Here is a 22,795-nt window from a genome sequence, read left to right on the forward strand (position 1 = left end):
TGATCCCTCTGCTGCTGATCCCAATGATCCCTCTGCTATCGATCCCAATGATCCCTCTGCTATCGATCCCAATGGTCCCTCTGCTGCTGATCCCAATGATCCCTCTGCTATCGATCCCAATGATCCCTCTGCTGCTGATCCCAATGATCCCTCTGCTATCGATCCCAATGATCCCTCTGCTGCTGATCCCAATGATCCTGCTGCTGCTGATCCCAATGATCCCTCTGCTGCTGACCCCGATGATCCCTCTGCTATCGATCCCAATGATCCCTCTGCTGCTGACCCCGATGATCCCTCTGCTGTGGATACCACTGATCCCTCTGCTATTGATCCCAATGATCCCTCTGCTGTGGATCCCAATGATCCCTCTGCTGCTGACCCCGATGATCCCTCTGCTGTGGATCCCACTGATCCCTCTGCTGTGGATCCCACTGATCCCTCTGCTGCTGATCCCAATGATCCCTCTGCTATCGATCCCACTGATCCCTCTGCTGTGGATCCCACTGATCCCTCTGCTGTGGATCCCAATGATCCCTCTGCTATCGATCCCAATGATCCCTCTGCTGTCGATCCCACCGATCCCTTTGCTGCAGATCCCACTGATCCCTTTCCCGTTCATCCCGGGCAGGACGTGCCGGCCGCGTGCCGTGGCCCCCGGTGCGTCATTAACCGCAGCCCCCGGCAGCCGCCGCGCTCGGGAGCTCATTAGAGACTCCTTAACCAGCCGTAAAAATTGCTTTTATTAATTGCTTCACCCTCCCCTCATCCCCCCCGCCTGCAGGAGGGGTTTTTGGGATGGGGGTTTCCAGCCCCTTTGTGGGGTGGGGGCGGTGGACGAGCAGCTCCCAGGGCTGGATCCACCCAGGGCCCTCCCGCTCCGCTCCGACGGATCCCTTAATGACAAGATGCGACACCGGGGTGTCGCGACAGGCGACATCCCGAACCCTGCAGCAGTCCCCTACATCCAGCAGGGCTGTGAGCCCGTCCCCCTGCCATCAGGGCCAGCCCCACACCGGGGAAACTGGGATTTTCCCCCCAAATTGCTTTTTCCAGTGTAAGCAGGCGGGAAGGCTGCGCCTGCTGGGTGTCGGGTGCTGCCCCACCCCATCCCCCGTACGGATGCACCCACGGGAGGGATGAGGTTTTCCTCACGAAAATATTTAGGGAAAACCCAACCCAGCAGCGCCAAGGGCTGGGGACGCTCCCCATGTGGGACCCGCTGTGCCGAGGACACGGCAGTGATGCTCCCACCACTCCTTGGGGTCCCTCTGTGGGGCCCCCAGCCATGGGAAATGGGGCTCTGGAGCTCCCCACGTGTTCCCTGCTCCCTCCCCTGCCCTGCAGGGTGGGGGACACCGACCCCACCCGCGATCCCGCTAACGAGGGCGCCGCTAATTGCCGAGCCCTCGCCCCATGTATAATTCAAGGCCCTTTGTTAGGGCCGGGTTTGCTTTGTCTGGGAAGTGCCACCTCCCCGCGGGACCCCGACCCCGCCGCCGCGCAGCTCCTTCTGCGGGGGAGGGCGTTGGATTGAAAATAATTAGGGCCTGGGGCTGCTGCGAGGTGGGGGATGGGGTCGTTAGCGAGGTTGGGGTCATTAGTGGGGTCGGCATCCCCCTCATGGAGGAGAGGATGGGGCAGGGGGACATGGGGAGAGCCCAGAGCACCATTTCCCATGGCAGGACCCACAGGAGAACCCCAAAATGCTGGGGACCCCCAAATGTGCCCAGGCTGTGGGTGCTGCTGGGCTGGGACTTCCCCCCACATTTTGAGGTGGAAATCCTCATTCCCGCTGTGGGTGCACCCAAAAGAGGGGAGGGTTTGGGGCCTGTGGGTGCCAAAGCTGGGGGGCAGCACCCGTGTCCTGGATGGGTGATGGAGAGGACCTGCACCTAATGGGGCACAAACCAGCCCCAAATGGGCGAGGGTGTCCCTAAATACGGCTCCTGACACCAAAGAGCCCCACACAGACACCCCAAATTCACCCCAAATTCTCCAGAGACCCTCAGCTCCCGGTGGTGCTGGACCAGGATCAGACCCAGGATCAGACCCAGGATCAGACCCAGGCTGGGCTCGGGGGCAGCAGCTCTGGAAGGGGCTGAAATCCGGGTGGGATGCAGCCCAAGGAGGGGTTGGGAATGGGACAGGGATGTCCTCACCCCCACACTGGAAGGGACTGGGGGCCCTAAACCCCTCCACAGGCCACCAGCACACAACTGCGGAGCTCCGGGGGAAAAAAAGAGATTAAAAATATAGAAATAAAATTTTAATAACCAGTGGTGTTTATTGGTCACAGCAGCACCAGGCTGTGCTGCTGAATGGGATTCTTGGGGGAGCCACGAGGCAAATTCCCAGGAGGGAACAAAACAGGGAATAAAACACTGATCCTGAAATTCCCATTGCTCCAGACCCTGCCCTGGTCCCTCCCGGGGGGATGGGGGACATCCCGGGTGTCCCCCAGGAGCACAGGGTGACCACAGGCAGCGGCAGAGCCGGGAGCTGGGGGGGACTGAGGCCCAGCCAGGCTGGGCACGGGGACCCCCAGCCCCTGGGGAACCCCCCCACGCCTGGTCCCAACCCCGCAGCATCGTCCCCAGGCTGTCCCCACCCCAGCCTGGCTGTGCCACCCACGGCCCGGGGGTTGCCCATTGCCCACTCAATGGCCCTGGGATGCCACCGCCCACACCCAGGTGCCACCCTCCGGTGCCATCCCCCAGTGCCACCCCCCAGTGCCACCTCAGACCCCCCCCAGCTGCTCCGTGACCACCCCCGCAGCCACCACGCCAGCAGTCCTCACACGGCCACGGGGACTCGGTGCCAGCCCGGTGCCACCCCACGCCCGTCACAGGGCTCTGGCTGTGTCCCCACTCCCCGAGCCGAGGGAAAACGGTGCCAGATGCTGCGGAAAAGGGCCAGGGAAGGACGGATTCGCCTGAGAGTGCCGGCAGCTGCCGAGGGGAATTGGCAAGCGGCCGGAGACGGGCTGGAAGTGGCAGCAGAGGAGGGGACAGCAAGGGACAGGAGCTGAGGGGGTCCCGCAGGCACAGATGGAGACGCCAGGTGTCCCCAGGGTGGGTGAGAGGGACAGGGCTCGTTCCTGATCCAAAACAGGGCAGCGAAAAGCAGAGAAACCCCAAACCTGAGGCCGCAAAGGGTTTGTGCAAAGCTGTGACCCCGGGCCCGGCTGCTGCAACCACGGGGTGGGACCCGGGACCCTTCCCGGGGCTGGGGGACACAAATCAAGGCGGGGGGGACCCGGCTGGAAGCCACAGCCACGGCTGTCACCTCTCCTGAGATCCAGTGGCGTGGAAAGGAGGGGACAGAGCCCGGGAGGACGGGACAAGGACTCCCAGCGTGACACTTGCCGGCGGTGGCTGAGCACCACCATTAATCCGAGCCGTTCCCGCACGGAATTAGAGCACGGGCAGGTTTTCCCTGGGGCTCCCGGCAGTTTCAGCATCCCAAGAACCCTCCAGTCCCACTCCGAGCATCCCCCGTGCTCACCCGGAGCGCCCCCGACTCCCCCTCAACCACCTCAAGCACCCTCCGCTCCCCGAGCACCCTCCATTCCCACCCCAAGAACCCTTCACTCTGACCCCGAGCACCCTCCATTCCCACCCCAACCACCTCAAGCACCCCGCCCAAGCGCCCTGAGCATCCCCGATTCCCACCCTGAGCTTCCTCCTCCCCCTGGGCCATTTCCCACTCGCGGTCTGTACCTGGGAGTCCCTGCGGGGTGGCACGAGTGCGCCCGGGGGAGTGGCACCGTTCCAGGGACATTCCCACAGCTCCCTGCAGCCCCAGTTCCCGAACTGGGGCAGTCACCGAGGCCACCCGCAGCCCTTTGGCTTCCCAAATCCCACCCACCAAAGGTTCCACGTTTTCCTGCCCCGGCACGAGGCCCGGGGAAGCAAAGCCGCCCTGCTCCGGCTCCTCTCCGTCCCCCGGTGCCGCATTCCCGGTGTTCCGAGGATACACATCCTGGGAAAGGGCCTCGCTATCGATCCGGCCATGGGAAGAGACCGGAGTGCCCCAGAGTGCTAATTAGCCCCAATCAAGATAATTAGCCTGAGAGGCCAGCAACAGAGCAGCCCCGAGTGTGGCTGTGAACGCTGAGTGTGACAGCACAGCTGTGACCCCGAGTGTGGCTGTGTCCCCTGAGTGTGACAGCACAGCTGTGACCCCGAGTGTGGCTGTGAGCCCTGAGTGTGACAGCACAGCTGTGACCCCGAGTGTGGCTGTGTCCCCAAATGTGACAGCACAGCTGTGACCCCGAGTGTGGCTGTGTCCCCTGAGTGTGACAGCACAGCTGTGACCCCGAGTGTGGCTGTGTCCCCAAATGTGACAGCACAGCTGTGACCCCGAGTGTGGCTGTGTCCCCTGAGTGTGACAGCACAGCTGTGACCCTGAGTGTGGCTGTGTCCCCTGAGTGTGACAGCACAGCTGTGACCCCGAGTGTGGCTGTGTCCCCAAATGTGACAGCACAGCTGTGACCCCGAGTGTGGCTGTGTCCCCTGAGTGTGACAGCACAGCTGTGACCCCGAGTGTGGCTGTGTCCCCCGAGTGTGACAGCACAGCTGTGACCCTGAGTGTGGCTGTGTCCCCTGAGTGTGACAGCACAGCTGTGACCCCGAGTGTGGCTGTGTCCCCTGAGTGTGACAGCACAGCTGTGACCCCGAGTGTGGCTGTGTCCCCCGAGTGTGACAGCACAGCTGTGACCCTGAGTGTGGCTGTGTCCCCTGAGTGTGACAGCACAGCTGTGACCCCGAGTGTGGCTGTGTCCCCCGAGTGTGACAGCACAGCTGTGACCCCGAGTGTGGCTGTGTCCCCAAATGTGACAGCACAGCTGTGACCCCGAGTGTGGCTGTGTCCCCCGAGTGTGACAGCACAGCTGTGACCCTGAGTGTGGCTGTGTCCCCTGAGTGTGACAGGACAGCTGTGACCCTGAGTGTGGCTGTGTCCCCCGAGTGTGACAGCACAGCTGTGACCCTGAGTGTGGCTGTGTCCCCCGAGTGTGACAGCACAGCTGTGACCCCGAGTGTGGCTGTGTCCCCTGAGTGTGACAGCACAGCTGTGACCCCGAGTGTGGCTGTGTCCCCTGAGTGTGACAGCACAGCTGTGACCCCGAGTGTGGCTGTGTCCCCCGAGTGTGACAGCACAGCTGTGACCCCGAGTGTGGCTGTGTCCCCTGAGTGTGACAGCACAGCTGTGACCCCGAGTGTGGCTGTGTCCCCCGAGTGTGACAGCACAGCTGTGACCCCGAGTGTGGCTGTGTCCCCCGAGTGTGACAGCACAGCTGTGACCCTGAGTGTGGCTGTGTCCCCTGAGTGTGACAGCACAGCTGTGACCCCGAGTGTGGCTGTGCCCCCCGAGTGTGACAGCACAGCTGTGATCCCGGCCAGGCACGGCCAGGCCCTGCTTAGGGACCGGGCGTGGGCAGTGAGGATGACCAGGCTGACAGGACACAGCCAGCGCCGGTGGCTTTGCAGTGTCATTGTCACCGCCAGCCCCTGGGTACCCGGGGACAGTCAGCACCACCTCCCTCAGGTCCCCAGGACAGCGCCAGGAGGTGGCACCGGGATGTCACCCCCTGTGGGAAGGTGGGAAATCCCCTTTGGGTGATTCCCAGCCTGAGCCCACCACGTCCTGCAGGCAGCCCCCAGCTCAGGGATCCCCCTGGATACCCCAAACCCATCCCGTGCCCTCCTGCATCCCTCCCTCCCTCCCAGCTCCTGCTTCCTGAACCTCTGGAATTCCTGGGATGTGCTGAGCCCCCCGGTCCGTGCGGGATCCCTGATGCTGAACGGGGAACCACCACCCCAAGGCGGGACCCCACAGCACCTCCATCCCAGCTGGAAAAATGCCTATTAAATAATGTGACCCCGTGGGGACAGAGCGGGACACATCCTGTCCCACTGCTCCCAAGCTGCACTTGGGCCATCGTTTTACCCCCCCAAATCTCCTTCTGCTGCAGTGAGAGCCAACGGAGGGGGAAATTTCCCCTCAAGCGCATGGGAGCTGTTATTAATCCTATTAAAAACCTCTCGGGGTTTTATGTCCTGTTTAAACACAGCCGGGGCCGCTCTCTGCCTGCTTTGCCTTCCCAGTTTTCCAGCTCCTTACGTCCATACTTTGGAAATTGAAATAAACAGCTGCTTTCAGAAGGGAGGGGAGAAAAAAATCAGTGCCAAGGGAACCATCCCGAGCCGCTCCAAGCATCCCCCAGGGTCTGGGAATGGTGTTCCCTCCCCACTCAACCCCAACGCTTCATCAGTTCCAGCCAAACTGCCCCCAGTTCCACACTGCGAGGGGGACAGGGACATCCCAGGGCGTTCCAGGGGACAGGGATATCCCGGGGCATCCCAGGAGGATGAGGGATGGGGATAGAGCCTGGAGCAGCGGGGTGAGGGGTGGGAAGGTTCCCACCCGCCGGCACTCGGCTCGTCCAGGCGCTGCAGGGATGGATTCACAATCACCTGCATCCCGCAGCCGGCGCTGGAGGGGCTGTTAGGACATCCAGGACGGGAGGGATTTGTGGGTTTTCTATCCCTGCCCCTTTCCCTGAGGATGTGACAGCCCCAGGCGATGGCTGCAGCACCCCGAGGGCTCCCCAGCCCGGCAGGAGAGGCGATGCCAGCAGGATCCCATTGCCAGGGTGAGGGGCAGTGGGACACAAAGCCTTTGCCAGCCCTGGGAATGGGCACGAGCCTGGGAGGGTGTCCTGGAAGCCGCTCCCAGCATCCTCCCACACCCCAGCTGTGCCAACATCTGTGGGGGCAGGGCTGGGAGCCCAAAGCCGGGTCCCAGTCCCGGGGAGGGATGTGGGTTTCCCTTTGGGAACTGAATCCCTCCACAGCGAGTTTTGAACTGGTTGAGCCCCAAACCCTCCCTGCTCAATTATTCAGCCCCTCCAGGCCTTCCCTGTGGTTTCCCTCCGGAGGAACCGAGGGGAGAGGAGCCAAGAGAGGCGCTGCAAAGGGAAGAAGTGCTGGGAGCCGTCGGTGCCTCGGGCAGGGAGAGCATTCCCCAGGCTCGGAGCCTGCCGATAAACACCATCATGAGGAGTTCCCGAGGTGTTCACGGATCCTCCAGCAGCGAATTCCCTCAGCAAACCCAACCTCTTTGCCGGGATACACAGCCCAGGGCACTCAGCACCCCCTGAACGCCGCCACTGGCACCGTGGTGGGGATGTCCCTGAGGTCCTCAGCTTCCAAACACGGCCCCAGGCCTGGGGGAAGCGCTGGCCAAGGGCAGCAGGGAGAGGCCGCCACGCCCGGAGTTAATTTCTGGCTGTGGTTAATCACCTTCAGGGCTGAAAAGCCACTTTTCTCCCCCAAACTCACTCGTTTTGCCTTTTTTCTCCTGCATTAAGGGTTGTTGGTGCCGGGAATCTCTTCCACCTCCCCATCTTCAAGGGGGGGGGAAGGCTTTAAATTAAAAGAGGAAGGATTCGATGGGATCTTGGGAAGGAATTGTTCCCTGGCAGGGTGGGCAGGGGCTGGCATGGAATTGCCAGAGCAGCTGGGGCTGCCCCTGGATCCCTGGCAGTGCCCAAGGCCAGGCTGGACATTGGGGCTGGAGCAGCCTGGGACAGTGGGAGATGTCCCTGGGGTGGCACTGGATGATCTGAAGGTCCTTCCCACCCAAACCATTGCAGGGTTCTGTGATCTTCCCTCAGATCAGCCTCTCAAGAGGCTCTTTTGCCACATCTCCCACCCTCAGATTCCTCTTCCCAGCCCCCTCCCAATGGCTTGCCAATGGATTTTGGGAAGGGCCACGCACCTGCCCCATGGGCTGGCAGGGATGCACTTCCAGGGGGGCTCTGCTCACCACCATCCCCTCATCCCACACCTTTCCTCCCGCGATGATTTCATTCCTTCTCTTTCTGCCTAGTCCTGAAACAAGCAGCATTGATTTTTTATAGCGCTAATTTTTTTCCCAGCAGAAGCCACCTGGGATTAAATCAAATTCCTTATCAGCATCCAGACATTGCTGGGGCAGCTCAGCCCCTTCCAGCAGCCAACCCTGTGAGCTCAGCAAGAAACAAGAGCCAGGTTTGGCTGGACAAGACTCATTTCCCCAGCTCTCCACGAGCCCACCTGCTTCAGGCTTTGCTGCTCACATCAACCTTTGCTTCCCGGGCTCTGACGGCTCCGCTGTCGGGCCAGCCTGGTCTCAGCCTCATCCTCTTTATCTTCTCTACAGCCCAGCCCTCTGAGACATTTATTTTCCGGTCCCCCTCGCTCCCAGCTCTGTTAAGAACCGCCATGAATGATTTAGGGAGTTCTTCAGGCGGCCTCGTTAATCCTCCTGGGTGCACATTAGCTGGTCCTGCAAATTTAGACGTACGGCACTTTAATCGCGGTTTTAATTGTGAGCTGCGAGGCTCTGCCTTCCCAAACACGCGTCAATAAACCTTTACAGCCCTGCCTGGAATGTGGATGTGCCGGAGGATGCTCATCCACGCGGAGGTCTGGGCTGGCCGATGCTTCTCCACGGCCACCCACGGCCACCCACGGCCACCCACGGCCTCGGTCCCTGCTGGGCTCTCGGAGGGATCGCCCGGGGAGGTGACGAGGTGGGGTGGGGTTTTTCAGGCTTTTAAAACGCAGCTCCCACCTTGGGGCCGGCGCTGGATCCTCGTCACTGGTCATCCCTGGAGGATCCTCATCCCTCCATGACCCCACAGAACACCCATCACTCCCACCCCACGGGGAGGGGATGTGGGGGAGCGGGGGGGGCTCAGGGCAGTGAGGGGCTCCCCTCGCCCTCCCCGCGCTCCTGCCAGCCCCCCATTTCCATGGCAACCATGCAAATGGGAAAGCTTTCCATAATCATTAGGGAGCGGAGCGGAGCAGTACAAACAGCGGCGGCAGTAGATTACAAGCCCATTATGAACAGTCGCACCTTCCGAGCGCTGGTAATTACACCTAATTGTGCATTTAATTGTGTAATTGAAAACCTCCATCCCGAGTTCAGCCCGGGCTCCTTTCCCCTCTCCCGGCGGGGGGGATGCGCCCGGGGGCAGCCCCGGCCCCGCGGTCCCCGGGCCATCCCCGCGCTGAGCACCCGGAGCCGTGCGAGGACAAAAGATGCCGGCAGGGAGGAGGCGGGTGGCTCCCACCGGTGCTCCCGGTGGTGGCCAAATCCAGGGAAATCAGAGCAGGAAGGGAGAACAGAAGGGGACGGGAGGGCCACGGAGCCCCGAGGGGTCGCGCTGTCGCACAGGGCTGGGGATGAAGGACCATCCCCTCCCTTCATCCCTCCTTAAGCCGAACTCCTGAGCTCCTTCTCCGGGACTGGAGCCGGGGGTCACATTCCAGAGGGTCTCGGTGCCCCGTGCAGACCCCACGGCCCGGGGAGAAGCTGGGATGGACCCGCGGCCGCTCTGCTGCGCCCCAGCCCTGCAGGGAGCGGGGCTGCCGCTGCCGGCTTGGCGTGGCACCGCGTGGCACCGCGTGGCACCGAATGGCACCGCGTGGCACCGCGTGGCACCGAATGGCACCGCACGGCACCGCACGGCACCGAATGGCACCAAATGGCACCGCGTGGCACCACGTGGCACCGCGTGGCACCGAATGGCACCGCACGGCACCGCATGGCACCGCATGGTACCGCACGGCACCGCACGGCACCGCACGGCACCGAATGGCACCGCACGGCACCGCATGGCACCGCGTGGCACCGCGTGGCACCGAATGGCACCGCATGGCACCGCATGGTACCGCACGGCACCGCACGGCACCGAATGGCACCGCGTGGCACCGCGTGGCACTGAATGGCACCGCGTGGCACCGCATGGCACCGCGTGGCACCGCGTGGCACCGCGTGGCACCGAATGGCACCGCGTGGCACCGAATGGCACCGCGTGGCACCGCGTGGCACCGCGTGGCACTGAATGGCACCGCACGGCCCCGCACCGCACCCCGCCAGCCTGGCAGGCTCCGGCAGGCGGGAGGTGCCAACTCAGCTCTGCTTCTCCAGCCAATTAAAGGAGAACGAGAGAAACAAAGAAGGAAACGAGAGCCCGGTTGGAAGCGGCTCCCGGCTGTGCCAGGCGGAGGTGGGAGCGCGGAGCGTCCCTGTCCCCACCCAGGCTGAGCGGCCTCGCGTCCCCAGGCGCCCCACGGGAGGGGCAGTGCGATCGCCGGCTGGGGACGGAGAAGGAGCCAGCTCGAGGGAAACCATCCTGCACCAGCGCCTGAGCGCGGCCCCGGGGCGCAGAGCGGGGTGGCCACGGGACGTGTGACAGCAGCTGGACAGATCCGGCCTGACCTCGGCTGCCAGCAGCGCATGTCCCGATGATGTCCCGATATCCCGATGCCCCGATGTCCCCTATCACTGCCACCAAGGCTGGCACAGCCCCGGGCAGCAGCACAGCAGTCCCAACGCCACCGGGCTGCAGAGTTTACAAATGTTGTGCCTTGAGGCTCCCACACCCCCGTGCCCGAGCAGGGCAGTGTCACCTCGGGTCCCTGTTCCACCCAAGCCCCTCAGCAGCTCCCACTTCCCATAAAGAAAAGGTGAATCCGACAACACCGGCTCACAGGGACAGGTTTGGGTCTCCCAGGTGGTAGGAACAACCAGCAAAACCCCGGAGTTTTGATTTCATCCCACCTTGTTATCATGAATATCTGCTGGTGGCCCCTCCTGAGGCGGGGCAGGGCCGGTGGGTGTTTGGTAAGAGGAGTTTTCCAGGGAAAAAACCATAAATGGAGGCAAAATCCAGTGGGTGCTGCTTGTTCCCAGGACTGGGGTCACCCAGCACTCGCAGCGTGGCCTCACCAGGGGTGAAGGAGCTTGGAGGATTTGGAGCTCCAAAGCAGCTCCCTGTGGTGCCATGGCCCAAAAACCAGTTTGCCAAGCTGGTTCAGGTGTGGCGTGGAGCGGGCAGGGCTCTGCAGGGCCCCTCTGATCAGGGACCTTGTGCTCAGTGGGTGCCAGCAGCACCCGGGGCCTGGAGCCTCCAGAGCATCCCTGGGACCAGGGGGTCAAACCAACTGGAGTGTGAAAGGTGACCAGGGGTGACAGTGACACACGGGGAGCCACGGGAAGGTGTCTGTGGGGTGACGGTGACACACGGGGAGCCACGGGAAGGTGTCTGTGGGGTGACGGTGACACACGGGGAGCCACGGGAAGGTGTCTGTGGGGTGATGGTGACACACAGGGAGCCACGGGAAGGTGTCTGTGGGGTGACGGTGACACACGGGGAGCCACGGGAAGGTGTCTGTGGGGTGACGGTGACACACGGGGAGCCAGGGGAAGGTGTCTGTGGGGTGACGGTGACACACGGGGAGCCAGGGGAAGGTGTCTGTGGGGTGACGGTGACACACGGGGAGCCACGGGAAGGTGCCTGGGCCGGGCAGTGAGGACCAGAGAGGGACGGTGGCCTCACCCCAGGGAGGGCTGGATGTCATCACGCTGATGTTTAAGGGACACCGAGGCCCAGGCTGGCCGGGAGGGGGGCTCGGCAAACCGGTGCCACCCCTGGGCAGCCCCATCTTGGCACGAGCTGGTCCTGCAGCCGCGGGGCACGGCCTTCCAGGCAGCCCCACACACACCAGTACAACCCCAGCCCCGTGACTGGGCGCACCCCGTGCCAGCCCCATGTCGGGGTGAAGCAGAGGAGGGGAGTGGGGATGGGGTCAGGAATCATCCCCGCTCCCTATGGATCCATCCCAAACCTCGGCTCTGCCTGATCCAGGTGCCGTGTCACCTCAGGGTGGCCTTGGTCACCCCAGGGGACACCTGGGTGGCACTGCCACCTCCAGTCTCCAGGGGCTGGCTCAGCACAGGGCCGTGGGTGGGCACCCAGACCCCTCGCCCCGGGATGAGGAGCTGAGGGTCGGGGGCATCTCCCCACGGCTGGTGGGGTGGAAGCTGCTGCCTCCAAAGCCAGGAAGGAGCTTTGGAGAACCTCCCAAAGGATGAGAGGGGATGAGCCTGGAGTGGAAAGGTCCCTGCTAAGGGACTGGAGCTGAGCCTTTGGGGATGCCAACAGAAGCAGGACATGGGGTGAGGGTGGAGGGGACAGCCTGACCCCGATTAGCAGCACAAAGTTTCGTTGGGTGTGAGCAGGAGCTGCTCTCCCAGCCCGGGAGCTCGCACCAATTCAGTGTTCCCCCGAAATGAACAGATTAAAATCTCCCGGATCTGGGATATCTCGGGGAATAATCACCAACACACCTGGCTGGGAGCTAAGTGCTAAAAAGGGATGTGACCAAAAGCCAGGAAACTCCTGCACACCTGGAGAACCTCGTTGGATTGATCCTGAATCAGGGGAGCAAAACGCCAAGCGGGACTTCACAGCCCCAACCCAGGGGACAGCTGGGGACACAGAGGCCACTCCCGGGAATGGAGGGACCTCAGCCCAGGAATGATTCCACTGTGCCTCTGCTGCCCAGGGCTGAGCACTGCCTTCAGAGCTCCCCCACCCCCCTCGTGTCCCTCCCATCCACAAGTGGGGACCCCTCCCCACCCGCTGCCTTGTGAGGGATGAAGAATGAGCAAGAGCTGGGAAGAAAGTGCCTGTCAGCAGGATGCCACCATCATCTCCAGAGGGCTCTGGAGCCCGTTTCCAGCGCTGCGTCCATCCATCCATCACCCCCTGTCCCCGGGGACACCACGAGCTGACCCCACAGATTTCAGCAGTCCGTCCCTGCTCTCCTCGCCGTGACGAGCCCGGCACGGCCGCGGGGGCAAGTTGGAGGCTGCTGATTCTCCATTAACGCACCACCCTGCCGGGATAATTAATCGCAACCTCGCTGGCGCTGGTTTGAGCAGAAACCCCCCGGATCCCCCCCGCGCTCCCTTCGCCGGCTCCTCTGGCAGAGCCTGATGAAGATTGATTCTCGGGCGGCGGCAAGCGCGGCACCGAATCGTCACGAAACCCGACAACCCCGTTAAAATCAACCCTCTCCTTTCTCCTTGCCGGTGTCCCCCACGCCGCGGGCAGGTGGGTCCCGCTCAGGAGCGGGAGAGTTTCCAAAGTGCTGGCAGCGGCTCCAAGTTTCCCTCTCGCCCCGACTCAGGGGACCAGCGCACCCCGAGACACATCCGTGGAGTCACCAGAATGGGAAACCGCGGGCGGGAGTGAACTCGGAGGGAAGAGATTGCAGTTGGGAACAAAGCTCACACCTGCTGGAGACACAACCTCGGGCACTGACAGCGCAGGGAACCGGTCCCCATCCATCTCCCCGGCCAGCGCTGGCTTGAGGCAGGAGATGAGGGTGGCATTGCCGATCTTTTAGATCAGCATTTTTCCTTTTCTGTGGGCTTTTTTTGGGTGATGGTGAGCCATCCCCGAGCTGGTCCCAACACAAGGTCACCGCCGAGGCGGCGTGGGGAGCGGTGACAGGCAGCATCTCGCACAAAGCACCCCCGGCATGCCGATGAGCCTTACCAGCTGCAGGCAGCAGAATCCCACCAGCGTGCATCGCCCGTTGCATCTCCCCATGGCTCCCCAGCCGGATCCTCGGGGCTCCCTCACCGTGGCCTCGCTTCTCCGCCGCGCTCCAGCTCCTCACCAGCCGCCCCTTGGCCACCCGGGGAGCGTCACGGGGGGCTCCAGCACCATGTTCTGCTCTCCAGCCTCCGGCCAGCCCCGCCGGCTCAGCACAGCGGCGGGCTGAGCTCGGCGCGGGGCATCGCCCCCTTCTCCCTCCGCCCCCCGCCCCGCTACAGCCCGCTCGGGCGGCGCGGGGGCCGCGGGGCCGCGCAGCCCTGGCCGCCCATCCCCGGCCCGGCCCGGCGCGGAGCCGCCCGCTCCGCTATTGTCTCCCGCACAGCCGCGCTCCGCGCCCCGGGCGGGCGGGCGGGGGGCGCGGGCGGGGCCGGGCGGCGCGGCCGGAACAAGGCGGGACGCGGCAGCCGGCGGGGCGCGGCGGGCGGCGCGGCCGGGCGGGGCGGGGGGGGGGCCGGGCACGCCGCGCCGCGCCGAGCCCTTGGCGGCCCCCGGGGGCGAGGGAAGCGCGGCCCCTCCGCCGCACCGCGGCTCCCGCCTGGCTTTATCCTCATCCTTAATCATCAGCGTTTGTCTTTTAAATCGCAGATTTTTATTATTATTCTTTTTTCCCCTCCGGAGCCAGGTACGGCCGGCTGAGACCCTGGAGAAGGGCTCCTAGATGCTCCCCCCGTATCCCCCCCACATCCCCCCGCATCTCCTGGCCCTGCGGCCCTTGGGCGGCGCCTGGACCCGCAGCACAGGGACCCCGCCACCTCCCCGGGGGTGGCCATGCCAGGGCAGCAGCTGGGCTTGCGGGGAGGACAGATGGCCGAGCCCGGCGGGAGCCGCCAGGTCCCCCCGCAGAGCCCCGCTCCGCAGAGCCCCGCTCGGCACACGCGGCCGGGGCCGGGGGCGAGCGCTGGCCGGGGGCAGGTGCCCTGGGCAGGGAGGTGGGTGCAGACAGGGCTGACACGGCCCCTCACCGCCACCCACCCGCTCGCCTTTGTTCTGTTTTCACTGAACACCTTCGGGGACATCGCAGAGCGCGAGGAATCACCGGGGTGTCGCTTTCCCAGTGCTTTAGAAACCTCTGGCTGAAATGCCGCCTGGCAGAAACACTTGGAAACAGTTTGCTGCTTTTAATTTCCATGATTTCTTAATCCTCAGCGCCGATGTTCACAAGGAAGCATCTCCTGCACCGGCCCCACGCAGCATCCGAGGGATGAAGCTGCATTTGTGTGTGTGGTCCAAGCTCATCCAAGCTTGCCAGGGCTCATCCTCATCCCTGTGCGCTGCTGGGACCAGCCTGCAGCACCTTCCACGCCTGGAGCTCCTTCATCCTCCCCGCTGGGGATTTCTCTGCCCCCCGCGGCTGCTCTGTGCTCCCAGGAGCATTTGGGGAGGCTCGTGCGCGGCTGAAGGACGGGGCTCTGCAGGAAACGCTTGGCTTTTGTGCATTCAGGAACGCACAGTGCAAGGATGCAGCGGGCTCCTCGAGGGGGGCTCTGAACCGGGCTCCTGGGAGCAGGAGCAGACTGAGACGCGGTGTTCGAAGCGTGGACACCTCCGTGTTTATTCCGCCCTGGCCTGGCTGAGTGACCTCCACCAGCCCTGAGCACTCCCACGCCTCGCTCTGCAGGGAGGATCCCATCCCAGCTGTGGAGCTGGGACACCCCCACTGCGGGCTGGGCTCCGTCCCTCCAGCTCTCCCGGCTCCGGAATCCCCAGGTTTTCACCCAAGAAAGGTCCCATCGCCTTCATCCCAGTGGTGTCCCAGCCTCGTGAGGGTTATCCAGGTGCAGATACAATTCCAGGATGGAGCCTGTGGGCTCCTCTGGGATTCAAACACAGCAGAAACCTGGAACAGAGGGACTGGGATCGCCCCACAGGCCCAAAAAAGATGAGGAGCAAAGCACCCCACAGCATCTCCTTGGCCATGGCCGGGCAAATCTGCTCAGCTCAAGCCTCCTGCAGCGCCCTAAGCGCCAGGGAAAGGCAAAATGCTCTGATGGAAAACCATAAATCCCTGTCCAATGGCGCCGAGATCCCGCCTGGCTCCCGACCAGGTGGAGTTTTGCAAAGAATCAATTTTAGATTAAAAAAAGGTCAATAAAGCCCGTCATGGAGCTCCCCTGGAAGGAGAGGAGACAACTTCATCTGGGAGAGGGTGGGAAAGGAGCCCAGGCCTTTGTCCTTTGCTCAGAACCTGCCATGCCAGAGCCCCCACCCTGGGGTTTATGTGCGAGAAAAACCCCCAATGGCCAAAATTACAGAGCAAATATCAGGAGGAAATCAAAAAAAGGGTCATGAAATTAATTGGGAGGATGGGAAATGGGAGGGAGCCGTGAGGATCTGTGCTCCCACCCAGCCCTGTTGTGCCTCAGTTTCCCCTGGTGGTGTCAGAGCCTCATCCCAAATCTCTTGAGGGATGGAGAAGGGAGAGGAACCACCCTTCCCTCAGGACTCCACTTGTCTGCCACCCCACACGCCCTGGCAGGGTGACAGGGATGTCCCCTGTCCCCCAGGGCCACAGGACCGGCAGTGGGGCTGGATCCGACCCAGCTGAGATCTCCATCCCCAGGGCAGGAGGAACCAGATGGGATCTCTCCCCCAAAATCCTCTCCTTCCACTGAACCAGGGTGTTTTAAGTCAAAACCCATCTGTATCCTTATGCCACAGAGAGCTCTCCCTGCCAGGTGCATAAAGAGAACACACGGAAAGCAAGTTTTCTCATTGAACTGATATTTTTATCCCAAAAATCTGGGTTTTGTCTATTTGGGCTGGGCTGGAGCAGCCTGGGGACAGGGACATCCCAGTCCCAGGGCCAGGGGTGCTCCGGCTTTGGGACCAGGGATGGTCCAGCCATAAAGGATACCCCAGCTGGGGTCAGGAGTGCTCCAGCCCTGGCTGCCAGGGATGCCCCAAACCTGGGACCAAGGATGTCCCAAGCCTGGGGTCGGCCCTGGGGTCAAGGATGCTCCAGTGCTGGGTCCAGGGATGTCCCAGACTTGGGATCAGGAATGCTCCATCCCTGGGGTCATAGCGGCCCTGGTTATGGGGTCAAGGATGCTCCAGCCATGGGGTCAGGGACACCCTGGCCCTGGGGTCAAGGATATTCCATCCCTGGGGTCAAGGGTGCTCCATCCCTGGGGTCAGTGGCACTCCAGCCATGGATACCAGGGATATTCCATACCTGCCATGAAGGATGTGCCAGTCCTGGGGTCAAAAATGCTCCAGCCCTGAGTTCAGGGATGTTCCAGACCAAGGGTCAGGTCAGGAATGCCCCATCCCTGGGGTCACAGACGCCCTGGTTGTGGGGTCACAGATGCCCTGGGGTAAGGGATGCTCCAGCCATGGGGTCAGGGACACCCCGGCCTTGGGGCCAAGGACATTCCATCAAAAATGCTCCAGCCCTGACTCCAGGGATGTCCCAGACCCAGGATCAGGGCTGCCCCATCCCTGGGCTCAGGTTCAGCCCAGCCCCAGCCTGGACACTGGGGCTTGGAGCACCCTGGGATGGTGGAAGGTGTGGAATGGGGTGAGCTTTACATCCCTACAACCAAACCACTCCAGAATTCCACGATTCTGCGACTTCCCCAGCCACCTCCAGGAAGAAACACACATTTATTGAACCAGCCTTTCCCCAGTTTGACCATAATGAGCCCCCAGCTGCCAGGCACCGTCAGCTCCGTGGATCCCAGGTAATGGATCGGGCTCGGGCGGCTCTTGGAGAATCGATGGAGGAATTAAAATGCGTCCCCACCGTTCCTTCTCCGTTGTCATCGTCTCTGTGCTGGGGAGAGGGGCAGCACATCACAGGATCCATCCTCATTTCGCCTTTGTAGTTCTCAAAATCCACAATTAACAAAAAATTTCTATTCACTTGCCGATGTAATTTAATTAGCTTTCCATTAAACACAGACTGAACAGCATCCATTCCCCAGCAGAGCAAATAATTGTTTTCCGTTCTTCCAGAAATCGTCACCCGCTCCTTGGAACCCTCCGGATTCCTGAGGGAGCCTCGGAGCAGCAGTGGGAAAAGGTGGGGAAAGGAAGGGCAAAGCTGCAGGAAGGACAGGAAGGGGCTGAGAGGGGCTGGAGCTGCCTTTGGCTGAGCTGGGATGGGCCGCGGTGTCCCCACCAATGCCAGGGTGGGGGTGCTGGATCCATCCCGCTGCGCCCCAGGAGCTCCGGGCGCTGCCTCCGCCTCCATCCGGGATCTCTTGCGGATGCTGGCACTGCCAAGGGGGCAAGGACCGGGATGGGGATGGGGACAGGGATGGGGACAGCCCCCCAGGGCCATGCTGGGGTCACTTCCAGCCCCCCAGTCCCCACTGGAGCTGGGAATCAGCCCCGCCTCCAGCACAGCTCCATGGAACAGGGGCTGTTTATCCGCATCCCAGGAAAGATTTAATTTCCAGTGGAAATCTCTCGAGCAAATACCTCCCTTGGAGGAATAAACCTGTTTAAGGAAACAATTTTCTCTGCGCTCAGATGAAGCCGTGAACGCTTTGCTGCTGCCATGGCCCAGGGCTGGCACGGATCCGGCGTGGGATGGGAGCCAGGAGAGGCCTGGGCTGCCCTGGGGGAAGCTGGGAACCAGGGGGACCATGGGGGCCTGGCCCCAAATCCCCCTGGGTGCTGCTGGGAACCAGCAGGAATGAGAGGGACTGACCCCAAATCCCCCTGGGTGCTGCTGGGAACCAGCAGGAATGAGAGGGACTGACCCCAAATCCCCCTGGATGCTTTTGGGAACCAGCAGGAATGAGAGGGACTGACCCCAAATCCCCCTGGATGCTGCTGGGAACCAGCAGGAATGAGAGGGACTGACCCCAAATCCCCCTGGATGCTTTTGGGAACCAGCAGGAATGAGAGGGACTGACCCCAAATCCCCCTGGGTGCTGCTGGGAACCAGTGGGAATGAGAGGGACTGACCCCAAATCCCCCTGGATTCTCGGCTGCTCAGCACGGGGCATTGTCCTGTCCCCAAGGGGTGGTGGCACTGCTGGCCCTGGCACCTCTGGGGTGGTCAGTGCCAGCCCTCCACGGTGGGCTCCAGCTTCTCCCAAACCAACTTCCCTCTCTCCCAGGGGCTGGGACATGGACACATGGTCCGAGGGGTGGGCATTGTCCAGCCCTAATTGCAATGAGCAGTGAAACCTCGAGCTGCCCCATCCATGTCTCCCTCCTCACTGTCCATTGGGATCAAAGGTTTATTTGGCTCCATCCATCCTGGGCCTGGCTCTGCCCGTGCTGGGCCTGGCTCTGTCCATCCAGGTCCGGCTCTGTCCATCCAGGGTCCAGCTCTGTCCATCCAGGCCTGGCTCTGTCCATCCAGGGTCTGGCTCTGTCCATCCAGGGTCTGGCTCTGTCCATCCAGGTCTGGCTCCGTCCATCCAGGCCTGGCTCTGTCCATCCAGGTCTGGCTCTGTCCATCCAGGTCTGGCTCTGTCCATCCAGGGTCCAGCTCTGTCCATCCAGGCCTGGCTCTGTCCATCCAGGTCCGGCTCTGTCCATCCAGGGTCCAGCTCTGTCCATCCAGGCCTGGCTCTGTCCATCCAGGGTCTGGCTCTGTCCATCCAGGGTCTGGCTCTGTCCATCCAGGTCTGGCTCCGTCCATCCAGGCCTGGCTCTGTCCATCCAGGTCTGGCTCTGTCCATCCAGGTCTGGCTCTGTCCATCCAGGGTCCGGCTCTGTCCATCCAGGTCCGGCTCTGTCCATCCAGGGTCCGGCTCTGTCCATCCAGGCCTGGCTCTGTCCATCCAGGGCCTGCTCTGTCCATCCAGGTCTGGCTCCGTCCATCCAGGCCTGCTCTGTCCATCCAGGGCCTGCTCTGTCCATCCAGGGCCTGGCTCTGTCCATCCAGGTCCGGCTCTGTCCATCCAGGGTCTGGCTCTGTCCATCCAGGCCTGGCTCCGTCCATCCAGGCCCGGCTCTGTCCATCCAGGGTCCGGCTCCGTCCATCCAGGGCCTGCTCTGTCCATCCAGGGCCTGCTCTGTCCATCCAGGTCCGGCTCTGTCCATCCAGGTCTGGCTCCGTCCATCCCGGTCCGGCTCTGTCCATCCAGGGCCTGGCTCTGTCCATCCAGGTCCGGCTCTGTCCATCCAGGGTCTGGCTCTGTCCATCCAGGCCTGGCTCCGTCCATCCAGGCCCGGCTCTGTCCATCCAGGGTCCGGCTCTGTCCATCCAGGGCCTGCTCTGTCCATCCAGGCCTGGCTCCGTCCATCCAGGCCCGGCTCTGTCCATCCAGGCCCGGCTCTGTCCATCCAGGTCCAGCTCTGTCCATCCAGGGTCTGGCTCTGTCCATCCAGGCCTGGCTCCGTCCATCCAGGCCTGGCTCTGTCCATCCAGGTCCGGCTCTGTCCATCCAGGCCTGGCTCCGTCCATCCAGGTCCGGCTCTGTCCATCCAGGGTCTGGCTCCGTCCATCCAGGGCCTGCTCTGTCCATCCAGGGCCTGCTCTGTCCATCCAGGGTCTGGCTCCGTCCATCCAGGCCTGGCTCTGTCCATCCAGGGCCTGCTCTGTCCATCCAGGGCCTGCTCTGTCCATCCAGGGTCCGGCTCTGTCCATCCAGGCCCGGCTCTGTCCATCCAGGTCTGGCTCCGTCCATCCCGGTCCGGCTCTGTCCATCCAGGTCTGGCTCCGTCCATCCCGGTCTGGCTCCGTCCATCCAGGTCCGGCTCTGTCCATCCAGGCCTGGCTCCGTCCATCCAGGCCTGGCTCTGTCCATCCAGGTCTGGCTCCGTCCATCCAGGTCCGGCTCTGTCCATCCAGGTCCGGCTCCGTCCATCCAGGGTCCGGCTCTGTCCATCCAGGGTCTGGCTCTGTCCATCCAGGTCTGGCCCTGTCCATCCAGGGTCTGGCTCTGTCCATCCAGGTCTGGCTCCGTCCATCCAGGGTCTGGCTCCGTCCATCCAGGCCTGGCTCTGTCCATCCAGGTCCGGCTCTGTCCATCCAGGCCTGGCTCTGTCCATCCAGGCCTGGCTCTGTCCATCCAGGATCTGGCTCTGTCCATCCAGGTCTGGCTCTGTCCATCCAGGTCCGGCTCTGTCCATCCAGGGTCTGGCTCCGTCCATCCAGGCCTGGCTCTGTCCATCCAGGCCTGGCTCTGTCCATCCAGGTCCGGCTCTGTCCATCCAGGCCTGGCTCTGTCCATCCAGGCCTGGCTCTGTCCATCCAGGTCTGGCTCCGTCCATCCAGGGTCTGGCTCTGTCCATCCAGGCCTGGCTCTGTCCATCCAGGGTCCGGCTCTGTCCATCCAGGGCCTGCTCTGTCCATCCAGGCCTGGCCCTGTCCATCCACGTCTGGCTCTGTCCATCCAGGTCTGGCTCCGTCCATCCAGGGTCTGGCTCTGTCCATCCAGGGTCTGGCTCTGTCCATCCAGGTCTGGCTCCGTCCATCCAGGCCTGGCTCTGTCCATCCAGGGTCCGGCTCTGTCCATCCAGGGCCTGCTCTGTCCATCCAGGCCTGGCCCTGTCCATCCACGTCTGGCTCTGTCCATCCAGGTCTGGCTCCGTCCATCCAGGGTCTGGCTCTGTCCATCCAGGCCTGGCTCTGTCCATCCAGGTCTGGCTCCGTCCATCCAGGGTCTGGCTCTGTCCATCCAGGTCTGGCTCTGTCCATCCAGGCCTGGCCCTGTCCATCCACGTCTGGCTCTGTCCATCCAGGTCTGGCTCCGTCCATCCAGGTCCGGCTCTGTCCATCCAGGCCTGGCTCTGTCCATCCAGGGCCTGCTCTGTCCATCCACGTCTGGCTCTGTCCATCCAGGCCTGGCTCTGTCCATCCAGGCCTGGCCCTGTCCATCCAGGGTCTGGCTCTGTCCATCCAGGCCTGGCTCTGTCCATCCAGGGCCTGGCTCCGTCCATCCAGGTCCGGCTCTGTCCATCCCGGTCCGGCTCTGTCCATCCAGGCCTGGCTCTGTCCATCCCGGTCTGGCTCTGTCCATCCAGGATCTGGCTCCGTCCATCCAGGTCCGGCTCTGTCCATCCCGGTCTGGCTCTGTCCATCCAGGTCCGGCTCTGTCCATCCAGGCCTGGCTCTGTCCATCCCGCTGCTCCCTCAGCCCAAGGATTTGCCCTTAATCCGGATCATTTCCCCGATCTGGGTCATGGCTCCGTGTCCATCGTGCCCAGGCCATGGAGGGGTGTCCGGGGGCACAGGGGGTGACACCCACAGACCCCAGGGTGGGCTCTGGTTCCACCCAGCCCCCACTGCCCCACCGTGGGAGGGGGCACCCAGAGGCTTCAGGAGCCCCAGGACTCCCCACACCTCAGGGCAGGGGCAGAATGACGCCCCTCCCTCCCTCCCTCCCTCCCCTGCAGGTTCTTGGGATGGGAATTAGGAAAACAAAACCCTTTCTTTGCTCCTTTAACCAAGCAGGACTTGGCAAAGCTCAGGATTGCTGTCCTGGCTCAGCCCCAAGGGTCTCTCTCCCCTCTGACACTGGGGTATGGATCCAAATAAACCCCTAAACCCTTGGGATTACAACAGGCTCTAATTAAGCCCTAAATCCACGTGGCAGCCCCTCCTCAGCCAGGAGGAAGGGGCTCATCCCTGGGCACGAGGCTCTCACTCCGGAATATCTGGGTCCCTCCTGGCAGTCCCAGCCCCTCTTCCCGTGTGTTTCAGGGTTCTTTAACCCTCTGCAGTTAAAAAGAAACCTCCGGTGCCTCCAGCCCTGCCTGCTCCTCTCCAGGGAGGGTTTATCCGCTCAGAGCCGTTCATCCATCGGGATCCGGAGATGGATCTGCCCGGGCCTGAGCAGCAGCGCCCCGAGGGCTCCTGTCACTCACCCACTGAGGGCAGGGACACCGGGACACCCCAGGGGACCAGGGACAAGCCCAGGGACAAGCCCAGGGCTGCAGCAGCCATTCCCATGGGATCCCGCCTGCCATTCCCGCTGGGAGTCACGGTAATGACGGGAGGTGGATGTGAGCAGCTGACAGGACCCTGCTGAAGCTGATGCTCCCTGGATTTGGGAGAGGGACTGGGGACAAGGGATTCAGGGCCAGGACCCAGGGAATGGCTTCCCAGTGCCAGAGGGCAGGGCTGGGTGGGATCTTGGGCAGGAATTGTTCCCTGGCAGGGTGGGCAGGGGCTGGCATGGAATTGCCAGAGCAGCTGGGGCTGCCCCTGGATCCCTGGCAGTGCCCAAGGCCAGGCTGGACATTGGGGCTGGGAGCAGCCTGGCACAGTGGGAGGTGTCCCTGCCCATGGCAGGGGTGGAATGGGATGGGAACCATTCCCTGAGTTCAACCTCGATGATTTCCCTGGTCATCCACAGGTGAGGACTTGGATTTAATATTGGAGAACAGAAAAGGAACCAGAGCAATAAAGGCCAGGCACTGAGC

At 62.8% G+C, this 22,795-nt stretch overlaps 1 protein-coding gene across 2 annotated transcripts in view; it reads right to left on the reverse strand.

Annotated features, from left to right (window-relative positions):
* NKAIN1 (sodium/potassium transporting ATPase interacting 1) overlaps nucleotides 1-13,712 on the reverse strand; it is a 37,854-nt gene extending 24,142 nt beyond the window's left edge. The window contains exon 1 of one of the 2 annotated variants that reach the window (XM_032132607.1): nucleotides 13,403-13,709. In XM_032132607.1, the coding sequence (XP_031988498.1) occupies nucleotides 13,403-13,456 (54 nt within the window). In that variant the 5' untranslated portion in view covers nucleotides 13,457-13,709. Of the gene's footprint in view, nucleotides 1-13,402 lie in introns of both variants that reach the window. The other variant, XM_032132606.1, reaches the window with a different exon arrangement.
* Nucleotides 13,713-22,795: the final 9,083 nt, after the last annotated feature.

The sequence above is a fragment of the Corvus moneduloides genome, chromosome 23, assembly GCF_009650955.1.
Source record: "Corvus moneduloides isolate bCorMon1 chromosome 23, bCorMon1.pri, whole genome shotgun sequence".
NCBI classification, from domain to species: Eukaryota; Metazoa; Chordata; class Aves; order Passeriformes; family Corvidae; genus Corvus; species Corvus moneduloides.